The 12,935-nt window shown below is 41.8% G+C and overlaps 1 protein-coding gene across 5 annotated transcripts in view; it reads right to left on the reverse strand.

Annotated features, from left to right (window-relative positions):
• Positions 1–12,935, reverse strand: part of HHAT (hedgehog acyltransferase) — a 207,007-nt gene that overhangs the window by 122,845 nt on the left and 71,227 nt on the right. For all 5 annotated transcript variants that reach the window (XM_029047510.2, XM_039914844.1, XM_039914846.1 and 2 more), the window contains one exon: positions 11,256–11,406. In XM_029047510.2, coding sequence (XP_028903343.1) covers positions 11,256–11,406 — 151 coding nt within the window. The remainder of the gene's footprint in view (positions 1–11,255; positions 11,407–12,935) is intronic.

A 12,935-nucleotide genomic window follows, 5' to 3' on the forward strand; every position in this document is an offset into this window, starting at 1 on the left:
ACACTTCTAGAAGCCGTGAGCTTCTTTGATGATGATCGCAAATTTCTGGGAATCAAATCAATCCACTCATGAAATTCATTGAGCACTTCTGGAGTGCACAGCACTGCTCTGAGCACTTGGGAAAATACTACAGAAAGAGAGCATCACAGTCCCTGCCCACAAGGAATTTATGACCCAGCAGGGGAAGCAGTGTGGCCTAATGGATACAGCATGGAGGACACGGGTTTTAATCCCCATCCACCACTTGTCTGCTGTGTGACCTTGGGCAAGTCCCCCCACTTCTCTGGGCCTTAGTCCCCTCATCGGTAAAACGTGGATTAAGACAGCCTCATGCGGGACAGAGGCAGTGTCCAACCTAACCCAGTGCTTGTACAGTGCCTGGCACATAGTGCTTAACAAATACCATCATCATCATTATTATTATTAGTTACCTCTTCTGTAAAATGGGGATTAAGTAAATTGTCCAGGGTCACACAACAAATAAGTGGCAGAGCTGAATTAAAACCCCAGGCCCGTGCTCTTTCCACTAGGCCACGCTGCTTTTCCAATCATTTTTCTCCACCCTTCAGCATCACTTCCCACAAGTGCACTGAAATCTCACGTGAGGATCAGCTCATTAGATGACTGACACTCTACTGTACAGCCCCTCATATAGTATGCATGCTCAATATTTATGATTATGAGGTTCAAAGCTAAAAAAAAGAATAAAAAAAAAACTACACCTGAGGACTGAGGCTTTTATTAAAATGAAATTCTACTGTGAATTCTCCGAAACATTTTCACATTACCATTATTTAACATTCCAAATTTTTGGAACTCTGCTGGAGCTTGTGTAAAATAAATGCAATGCTCCCCAATGACCTTGGGAAGTTAACACCCTGGCATTCTTACCAGTCAATGGTGAGAATTTGGTTTCATAATCAATTTTATTTTAAAATATTATAAACACCACAATGTCTCCGGTCTCACCTATATATAAATTAGGAAAAATAGGGGGTTTTTTTCTTTTCCATAATAATTTCCCAGCTCAACCACATCATATGCTTTTGAATTACAATCCTACTGTGAATTATGTAAGAAACAAGCTAAAAATCTTAGCAGTTTGCACAGTGAAGTTGAGCACAACACTCAGCAACAATGCACCAAGTGGATTAGGTCCAGAAGAATCTTCTACACTGGAAGAGATATTCTGTCTCTTCCGTCCCACCGACACAGAATGCACTCTTACCCTGGCCACCTCCTTCACAATGTGTGCTACTGACCATAGGAGGGCCAGGAAAGAGTGTGGATGACAAAGCACATCTACCATCATTAATGGGGGGAGAAAAAAAAACACCCAAAACCCAAGTGTGTGTTCAGCCAGCAGCAGGAAAATATTAAAAAATCTAATAGAAATAGGTGACCCAGAATACTGGTGATTTGACTGCTGGTGAGGCAGCATCACTTTTCAGTAGCTCCTTGGGAATCCGAGCAACCCTATAGCTGATCATTCTGAATGTGGATAGGACATGAAATACTGTTCCAAAAAATTGCCTGCAATTCCCAACAAAGGCTCCCTAGGATTCCAACTGGTGAGCTTTAATGGAACTGGCTGTCAATTGAAAGGTAATGCTGCCTGCATGAGTATGCCCATCTTTGAATCTCTTAGTGTGACCTGGCCTTAGGCCAAGGGTGGGAGTTGCTCAGGCACCAATGGCTCGGAGGGTGGGCAGGAAACTTGTCTACCAAGTCTGTTGCACTGCACTCTCCCAAGCTCTGCACACAGTAAGTGCTCAGTAAATAGAACTGATTGAGGGGAAAGACTTTTGCAGTAGGGGTGTTGGTTTGCATTGAGCCATCCACATTCCATCACCCAGCTCCCCTATGCCCAGTGACAAGCATTTCTAAGCAGTTAGGGAAAACAGCTGCAGTCTAATCACAGAACAGAAAATTTCAGACCAACAGCAGCCTTAGCCCATTTGCCTCCATTAGCCCATTTCTGACCAAGTGAAAAGAAAAAAAAAGTGTCTTTGCATCTAAACTAATCCTAGTAATGTCAAAGCTTGACAACTTGGCTATCGTACAAACCTTTCATACCCATGTTCACGGACCTGATAAAATCATTTGACCCTGCTGTCTTAAAAAAAGAAAAAAGAAAAGGAAAAGGTTTTTTTAAGGTCACCCCATGATGATATGGCTGGAAACATCAGAACAGGAATTTGGAATGGTGAAAGGAAAGTAGAGAGAGAGGTTCTCAGATCCTCAAATCAATGGAGAAGATGGGCCTGGGTCCATCAGTTCTGCCAGAACACAGATCTTGCCTTTGGGGGCCTGGAAAATGGTGTTATAGGAGAACTCAGGCATTTCAGGAGCCTCTGTTCAGCGGCACTCTATTGAGAGTTGGCGAGGGACCTGATGCTCGATACACTTGAGCCACTTCACACAAGATAATCAGAATCCAGCCCTCTTTACAATGACTTGGCCAGATCTGCAATGACACTAGAAAGAAACTCTTCCAATCTGCTCTAATTATTGAACACTGATTAAAACTAAACAACAAATCTTTTCTCTAGGACGGTGTTTTTTCATTATTTTTGTCTTTGATAGTATCACTCAGCTGATGCTTGGCCATTATCTAAATTGCTGAAGATCCTACAGTGTAAGGGGGAACACCACTCATTGCGTGCAACACAGCAAATCTGTACATTCAACCTTGTTATATTAAAGCGCTCGAACGGTTAGCTACATCAAATAGTCTGCCCTCTTCCTCCTCCACTCTTTAGTAAATTCCGTTAGGAGTTTACCTAAGGATATTGGAACAACTACCTCATGTGTTGAGAATGGTACTTATCAGTGCTGAAAAGCACTGATCTGGAACATTTATTTTCCCAAAGATTTGCAGCTGTCATACTTCATCGTCTTATTAACTGAGGTTTTTTTTTCCCTTTAACTTAGCAACTACTCTTGTCCAAGTTTTACTTCAAGGAACTCCTCCATGACAGATAATGACAGTAATTGAGTTTAACATGGGTGAGTGTGCTTCTCTTCTCTTAATCTTTGTGGGACAGATTCACAGTTGCTGGGATTACTGAAAGTAAAATATTTTGACAATAGATACTGAGCTACCATTAGTAAAGAAAGCATGCTAGCACCATCCTCTAGAATTCAAAAGACAAGAGTTCTTTCAAATTGCCACCTGGTACACAGCAACACAAAGGACTTAATCAGATAAACGTTTGGAAATTTCATCCTGGACTTAGAGGGAATGAGTAAAGGGCTAGAAGTCCTCTTCTCACTGCCTACGCCAACTCCCAATTTTAGGTTTCAGAGCCCTCCATCAACTGACACTCTCCCACTGCCCTCAACTTTTGTTCTACCCTATTTGTACTTTCCCCTGCATACAGTTTCCCACTCCAAATCTCATCATAGGCTATTCATTCCCCAAATATAACAATAATAATAATATTAGTGGTATTTGTTAAATGCTTACTGTGTGCCAGGCACTGTACTAGGCTCTGGAAGAGATACAAGGTAATTGGTTTGGACACAGTCCCTGCCTCACACTGGGCTCACTGTCTTAATCCCCATTTTATAGTATTTGTTAAGCGCTTACTATGTTCCAAGCACTGTTCTAAGCGATGGGGTAGATACAAGGTAATCAGGTTGTCCCACATGGGCCATTTTACAGATGAGGTAACTGAGGCACAGAGAAGGTAAGTGTGACTTGCCCAAGGTCACAAAGCAGACAAGTGGCAGAGCCGGAATTAGTACCCACAACCTCTGACTTCAAAGCTCGTGGTCTTTCCACTAAGCCATGCTGCTTACAGATGAAGTAACTGAAGCACAGAGAAGTGAAGTGACTCACCAAAGGTAACGTAGCAGATAGGTGGTAGAGTCGGAATTTGAACCCAGGTCTGACTCCCAGGCCCGTGCTCGGTATCCATTAGGCCACGACACTTCACCAAACCATGTTCCTCACGTCCTTCAAAATTCACCTCTTCAGTGGAACCTTCTAATCATTCAATAGTATTCACTGGATACTCACTCTGTACAGGGCTCTATACTAAGCACTTGGCAGGGTACAACAGGGTTAGCATAAACGATGCCTGCCCTCAAAGGGATTACAAAAAACTGGGGGAGAGACGCTAAAATTACAAGAGTACTTTGCACATAGTAACAGCTCAACAAATACGACTGAATTTAACTGAATTCCCGTCCTAGTGTGATCATGAAATGCTGAAGTGGCAACAATGGGGGAAACAGGAAATTGAGAGATTTATCAGAGAAGACCTCCTAGAGGAGATGTGATTTCCAAAGGTCCTTGAAGCTGGGGAGAACGGTAGACTCCCCATTGTGAAGGGGTCTGGAGTTCCTTTCCCTTGATTGTGATCCCTCTAAATAACTCCACTTATTCCCAAAGCTCTAATACGGTTTTGCAGAACCAGGCTGCAAACGAGGTAAACTATTTTGCTCACTCTATGTTTGGTTTCCTTATGTCCTATCTCTGGCTCAGGCCAGTAATTACAGGAACAATTTTCTACCAATAAACAAAAATCTAGAAATACTACAGAAACCCCACACTAATAACATATGGTTGTAGTGCTCATCTGATATACCTCTAAGAAGCCAAAAATTTGGGGGCTCCAGAAAAACAGGCTCATTTTATTGAAACTGCAAAGTATTTTCATAAACAACAGCTGTTCTGAAGAAAACAGAAGGAGCCAAACCAATACTCCCACAACATTTTTAATGGAATTTACACTGCTTTAATATACTTAATTCTCCTGGCACACGGGGGTTATATTTTTAACAAACCCCACGCTAAGGAAAATTCATGTAATGGTAAGAAGAGGGTCTCGACCAAGCTCGATGAGGGCAGGGAACATGTCTACCAACTCTGTTATATTGTACTCTCCCAAGTGTTTGGTACAGAGCTCTGCACACAGTAAGCACTCAAATGATGTTTGGGTACTCAGTGTTGTGTACATATTTCTTCTAACATCATATTCCATCCAAGTTGATGAAAGTTGCCAGAAGAACATTCCCAATAATACTCTATACAAAGTGCCTAGTGAAAACAGGGACTGTGGAAGAGCCGAGTGTATTGAGTCTTTTTTGCATGCTCTTCCTCCCACTCCCGAGATGAGGGTAACCCTTTAAGGGTTCATTCTGGATACTCTTCTTTACACTCCCTTCAATCAACAGCATTCATAGAGCAGATAGTACAGTGTTCTGCTCAGAGGACATATTTGGGAAAGTACAATAGAGTTTGGTAGACATAATCTTTGCCCTCATGGGACCTTACAACCTAGTGGGGGAGACAGTCACCAAAGTAGGGGAGAGTAACAGTGATCAAAGATTTGTATTTACGTACTACTGGGGGTGGGTGAGGCAAGGGCAAGGGGTCCAAAGAAGTGAGTACCCAAGTACTCAGTCTCCATTGAGGAGCTTATCTGTCCCCATGGCTTTAACAACTATCTCTATGCGGATGACTCCCAAATCTATCTTGCTAACCCCAACCTCTTCCCTCGTTGGCAAAGTCACATTTCCTCTTGCCTCCATAATATTGCTATGTAATACCGCAGCGGCACCGCAAGCTCAACATGTTCATATCTGAACTCGTCATCATCCCTCCTAAATCCTCTCTTCCATCTAACTTTCCCATCACAGCTGACATCAGCATCCCCCTCCTTGTTTCTGAAGCATAAAACATCAGTATAGCCTTGACCCCTCCTCTTTCTTCCTTCATTTTCAGGCTATTGCTAAATCCTTTCAGTTTTTCTCTCCACATTTCCAGGATTCACCCCCACTTCTCCAAAGAGCCCCCACAATGGTCCAGGTACTTGTCGTAGCTCTGCTTGACTACTGCAGCAGCCTCCTCACAGACCTCCCTGCCTCCAGTCTCTGTCTTTCTCTTTTCCATTCCCTACTTTTCTCTACTGCCTGGATCATTTTTCTTACAAGGCATTCTAGAGTCATCTCCCTCGTCCAGCACATCCCTATTACCTTCTTCCCCAAACCTGTAAATCATTTAGTGTCTGTCTCCACTGCTAAATTATAAGCTTCTTGAGGGCAGGAATTATGTTTACTATTCTATAGTTCTCTCCCAGGCACTCAGTACAGCGCTTCGCATACAGTAAGTGCTTAATAAATACTGGTGATTAACTGAATTAACCTCATAATGATTCATGAACCATATGAGGAACTATCTAGCCAAAGCTCTCAAAGTCAGGTGCCTAAAGAAAAGACTAAAATAGAACATACACTGACTATCTTGAAGCTACTTCCTGAGGTTTGTACAAAGTGGGGAAATACAGGGAAAAAGCAGGGAATTGAATGTTCACAAATCCTAAACTCCTGGGGCCTGAATTACTTCAGCTGCATTATAATTTCAAAAATAATCTGGTATTTAAAAAAATCACTGATTTTAAATTAGTGTTTATCTCCTAAAAGAAAACTGAAAATCTGAGTTGTGAATACTATATATTATGATTATAATCAGGGGTGTATTTGTAGACGACAGTAATTAAATATAAGTTTCCTGACCAGGTATTTAATTCCACCTGATTTACATCAAATCCTTCCTCATAATAAATGACTCCAATTGGCATTACTTCCTCTAGGACACTATCTGGACTCCAATCCTCTCTCGTCTCTGAGAAGATGAGAAACTGCATTCAGGGCTGCCAACCAAACCACTGTTTAGATGAGATAAAAAGTAGAGGAATCATTTCCTTTTTTTCCCCCAGGGTCTAATCTTTAAAATACTGTCATTATCTCTATCTCAAGTCAAGTATGCTCTAATGCTGGACAACTACCACCCTAGCCTTGTCAGGGCATTTTTTCCCCCCCTCTGGTTATCTGGACCACCCAACTTTTTATCATTCTTGTCTAATGTTCCATTTCCCTTGATAGAGGAATAAAACGTGCCAATTGGGTCACTGATGTAGGCTGCCTCAAAGGGCTCTCTCCCCGTCATCTCTCTTTTGGCCCTGAGAGGCCTTTACGGCCCTGCTGGTCCAACACTCCCCTGCCCGCTACAACTTCTTCACTACCGGCAACCATAAACCATCATCAGTTTGTTCATCTGACACTCAGGATGCATGGTGTGCTTATCCAACTCTTCTGCTACTGACAGGCTGGAGGGAGGGGCAGACAATAGCTCTAAATTCTCAAGACAATGACCAACAGCCCCTGCAATAATAACCACCACTGCAATCCTAACAGAAAGAAAGGACTCTCTCTTCTCCCTCCCCAAATGGCATTTCGATATATGCCGCCACAGACGATATAAAACGGATTGTAGCCCCATGGCAAACAGTGATTCATGAGTTTTACTCTAAGGGCAAGGAAGGATCATAATTCAGGAGACGCAGAGGGCAAGCTAGGTGAGATTTCTAAGATAATTGAAATTGACCCATAACTCACTAGTCGCCATGGGAAATTCTCTGACAGTCACAAGGCTTCTGGAGCGAGAAATGAAAATCGGAGACAAACCAATGGATTTCTAAAGGGCCCAAAACTCGGCAGTACTGTGACCTTTATTGACCTGCGGGAAAGACGGTTGAATATGGACCTCATTCAAATGACAAACTAAAGTACTATTATCCAAACTAATTGGCAGCAGGATGAATTCAAGTAATTGAAGGTTCAGCTAGCATATGGTTGCCAAGTAACCCAAAATATGGAACTGTCCCTTATTTCATGGCATTCATTCAGGTTTTTCCTCTATTAAACTTCTGTCTTGATTATCTGAACAACTTTCAATTTCAGTTATCTGAAGTGGAATATCTGAAGTGGAATAATCAGCTCTCTACTTTGACGACAAACAGTAAAACGGAAAATCCTCCATATTTCGAGCCCGCAAAATGGAAAAAAAAAACCAAAGGATCATTGGCATCCTTTTTGGAAATTGGCCAGGAGTGGCACCTCCAGCTCAGAGCAGGATGGCAGGCTGCCAGACATGGTGTGGGGCAAGGCAGGCTCTGCTCTGGGGGCAAGGCAGGCTCTGCTCTGGGGCTTTCCTGCTACTAAGAGCATAGGAAAGTTCTTCCATGAATGGCAAGTGAATGAGACACAGTACAGGTAAGTGAGAGTATGTATCTGTCTCTCTTCTGACTCCTAATCTTAGGGAAATTCTTTTCTTGAATCTGCAAGAATTTAATAAAGATAGTTCAATTTACACCAAGTCTCCTTTGCTCTATTTAATAATTTATTGGTTTGCTTATTATTTTACAAAGAATTTCTTAGTAACTGTAAGCATAAGCGGCCTAATCCACAGGAATGAGTTTGACAAGGCTTTCTCTGTTCCTTTCTGAGTTCATTAATTCTATTATATGGTGCCCAGAATCCACAGGTTAATGTTGGGCATAATAAAGAAAGACTGCTCCTGATTGAAAAAAGTCATTTCCTGATCTAAACTGGTTGAAGAATGGGGAAATTACTCCACAGATTGCCAAATGCCAAATTGGTTCTCCAATGCGGAGTCCAAAAATCTAATATTCAAAATCAGTTCAGAATCAAATTCCAAGTGGGACTTTGGGCTTAGATAACCTTTAATTGCTCTCCAACACTGTTCTTTAATCTCCTTTCACTGTCTTTCACCAGTATTGCCTCTTTTTGGTGAATACATGACTCTTTCGAGAACACGGTAATGGTTGAACTGTTCAAACCTCAAGTTATTCTGAGATCTTCATTAGTTTGGTCCAGAACAACATCTTATTAAACTTTCTTCTAGAGGGTAGGGGAGAACTATTTTTTGCTTTCTGAAATACTAACTCAGATCAGATAATCACAAGCAAATGCTCTCTCTAAATCCCAAAACTGTTTAAGTGACTTTCTTACAACAGTTTTGGGTTTTGTTTTTTTAACTGTATTTGTTAAGTGTTTATTATGTGCCAAGTACCATTCTAAATGCTGGGGTAGATAAAAATTAATCAGATCGGACACGGTCTCTGTGTCCGAGTACTGAATCCCCATTTGAAGTTGAGGAAACTGAGGCAAAAAGAAGTTAAGTGACTAAGGTCACACCACCAGCAAGTGTTGAAGCTGGGTTTAGAACCCAGGTACTCTGGCTCCCAGGCCACACTCTATCCACTAGGCCACAGTGCTTCCCTAGTTAACTCTTCCTCCCCTGCAAAAAGAAGTAGGAAATAATGGGGAGTTTAGGTACAGACAAACTGAACTCACCCAAGGAACATACAACTTCAATGGATACAGAGGATGGATAACCAGTCTTGGAATTATCTAGGTCTTTGTTTCACTCTTTTCTATTAATCAAATTTCTCACAGCTTGCCAGCATCTACCTAAATCTTGTTTAGGGTTTCTCTCCTACTCTTTTTTCATAAATTTTTGTTGCACTTCTACTTTCTTATTTAATTTCAGGGATATGGGCCTTTTACACACTTGATCATACATCAGACCACATCAGCTGCACAGTAGCCTGCAATTGAATAACCACAAAGTGGGGGTGCATAACAACTGCTCCCACCATTGCCAAATTCAGTCCAGAACACCCTATTTCCTCACTGGCTTGCATCCCAGTCTGCCCCATTTCTTGTCATTTCCAACTTTTTCATTCATTCATTCAAATGTATTTATTGAGCACTCATGTGCACAGCACTATACTAAGTGCTTGGAATGTACGATTCAGCAACAGATAGAGATGATCCCTGCCCAACAATGGGCTCACAGTCTTTTTCAGAGCTCCATTTCCTCCCCCTCTGTGTACTAAATGGCATCCCATAGCTTTGAAAAAAGTGAAACTGCCCTCCAAATGGTAGGGGGTTCACTTATTGGAATACTGACCATTACTTAGACTGATTGCCTTGTTCTCCCGTGCTTAACAACCATTCTTCAGGAGTTGTTGGGGAGAGGGGAAGGAAAAAAAAGACAACATCCATTGCCCCCTCTGCTATTCTATGCCACAATTCATCAGAATTGCTCCCCAGAATCCAGTTTGATTTCACAAGCTCCAGGAAGTTACATGTCCATCCTAAATGTACTTTTAAAGAAGCAGAGCAGCTGCTGCTATGATCCCATCAGAAATGTCAAGATCCTGCAGCCTGGGAATGTGATATTGGCCCCCCACACCCCTCCCCTAGATGACTTGCTGCCAGCACACACACAGCATATTTACTGTAGGATTCAACACTATGTTAAATGGTTCCTGTTCCCCAATGCTTCAGTAAAATTTCTCCCAAATCCACAGGTGTATGCAATCTTTAATTCCCTCCAGAGGAGAGAATTGGATTTGTTACTTTTAAAAGTGCTAGAGAAGTGTGAATAACTTCCCCTTAATGGTATTTTCAGTACATTACATCTACCAGCTTCCTCTAAAGCATAACTAATCATCATCATTTCCCTTCTTATGTGTGATTTTCCCCTTAATTCACTTTTAGTGTAACAATTAAACAATGAACATTTAACAAATACCTGGGGAGGGGGGTGTATAATTATCAGCCAAATGGACCTGTTAGGTGTTATGAATCTAATTCTGATCATTACAATGATAAAATTCTGGAACACAAGAAATATCCAATTTGGGGGCATAAATAATTTTCCAGATGAAGGTCACTTTAAAAATAAAATGAAAGGTATGAAGAATTTTAAAATACAATGCAAGCCAAGAGGGGTTTGGCAGCAATGAAGGAGAAAGAAGACCCAGGTTTCTCTCCCTGGTAGCTGTCTTCTCTTCTGGTCACGAGAAGAGTCAAGTAGGACGAAAATACTTAACTCTTCTCTGTCTGTGAAATGGAGAAGAGTTCTAGCCCCTTCTCATTACAAACTCACCAGTTTCAGCCTTGAAAATTTCCATATCAAAGGAGATGGGCATCTTTCTTGACCAATGTCAAGCCAAGAATGAACTGAAGCAGATTTGTTAAGCTTTTGCCAGCTGTAGATCTACCTTCCTTACAATCTTCTCCCCACTGAGGCACCAACAATCCACTATGGACAGTGGTGACCTCCAGACTCCATGGACACTAGGTTGCCTCCCTGGACCTTAACAGGCCCTTGTCAATGGGTCCTAGCTGCTTTCTTTATTTTCCATTATCCACTGTTTTGAATCCTGACCCACTTTTCCTTCCACTGCCACAGAGAACAGGCATTTAATTCGTTTCCCCCTTGAGATTGAGCTTATTCATTCGTGATCCCTAAGATCTGGAGTAAATGGAACCTGAAGTGAACTGCCCAGTATGTTTTCATGGCACATGCATACAGACTCAGCTCAATTCAATGCTAAGACCAAGAACAGAGTGGCATACCCACACCTCACCTCCACATTCCCGTGAAGCTGAACATGGTGCTGACACAACGAGGCAAGGCTGGGGGACTGAGTCCATCCATCTGCATGATCAGGGCAGGAACACCAAACAGCACCAAGTACTTTACATAAAAAAACAGCACTTGAGCTAATGCCAGGCCTCCTGAAAGACAGAGTTGAATAAAAAAATAAGGTTACACAAAGTGCTGCTGAAGTCATTTTTCCAGGCTGCCCTCAGTCCAGCATCAGACATTTGGCCACTGCTGTTTGTACACACAAAAACAGCAGTCAGCAAAGTATTAGAACACTCTTTCAAAATGGTTCACCATATCTAATTCTTACTAGACAGTAAGGGCAATGTAGTATGAATCACATACTACCTGAGCATCTACTGTGTGTAGAGTGCTGTACTAAATGCCTGGGACGGGACTACAGAAGTAATAGACATTATTGCTACCCTCAAATATGCTTCTCCAAGTCTACCAGTTATTTCTCCTTCAGTCTACATATGGGGATATGTGTGTGTACATATGTGTGTGTGTGTGGAAGGGGTGTATGCTTGGGTGGGTATGGTGCAGGAATACTGTCTCCATTTTTCAAAAACAGCATGAATATGGATGGGGCTGAGGAGACTGACATGTGACTAGAGTCCCTTCCGTTCTGGGCATACACAAAAATGACTTTTTCTGTGCTTCTGCATTTGGTATCTCCTGGTATCGCTCAAAACCTCTGTTTCTGGGGAGTCAGTCCCACACCCTGCTTAGATGGTCACAGCACAACTCTTCCCCTGGCGCAGTGACTCCCTTCTTGCGTTCCAGGAATGGGCCACTAAAGGCCTGCAAGAGTGAATGTGCTGAGGTTCCTCCTTCCAAGATGTAAGCAAGACTTAAGGCTAACCCGGCTCAGGATATTAAAATCTCCCAAAACAATCTATCATCTGGGCATTTACTTTTTCAAAAACATCAAACTCCACCCTGTTTCCTCGGCAGATGCGCCACTTACAGATATACTAGTAATTATGTTTTTTTCTTTTTAAAAATAAGTCCTTGGTAACTTCGTAGCACACTAAAACCAACAGGCACTTACCCAGCACTCAGAGGGCATTTATTGTGAAATTACAATGACACCACATGGAATATTGGTAATTATACAGTCAACTTTTACCCTGGAATCACCAGGGTTCCGCTGCTGCCTTATGTCCTGACTGGGTTCATTTAAGCCTCCATGGGCTTTTATCACAATTCATTTTTCTTTCATTGCTGCACCACAATGAAAAAAATTAACTGATTATACTTTCCTCATTTATTTTGGTGTTTGCAGTTTTCATAACAGGCATCAGACACCAAATATTTTATAACTTTTTCCTTATCACGATCTTGCGGGATAAAATAAAAGCAAACAGATTACTCTGTTAGCATTTCATTATCATTTAGATAGTTGCAGACATCATTTCTAAATTCAAATATCTAGCTGCTTCTTAAAAAGTGTGCTCAGAAAGCCTCTTTAACCATCTGCAGCTGTTAGAAAACAGATCATAAAAATTTAGTCACAAGGAAGGTTCACTATTCTTTCACTAGGAACAATATGTACAATTCACATCTTTTTATATGTTTCAATCAACTAATCACCTCTTTCTTGCTTTCTATCCATCTTCCCACCTTCAAAATACACTCCCTGCTTGGAGCAGAGCCC

Source organism: Ornithorhynchus anatinus, chromosome 19 (assembly GCF_004115215.2).
Source record: "Ornithorhynchus anatinus isolate Pmale09 chromosome 19, mOrnAna1.pri.v4, whole genome shotgun sequence".
NCBI classification, from domain to species: domain Eukaryota; kingdom Metazoa; phylum Chordata; class Mammalia; order Monotremata; family Ornithorhynchidae; genus Ornithorhynchus; species Ornithorhynchus anatinus.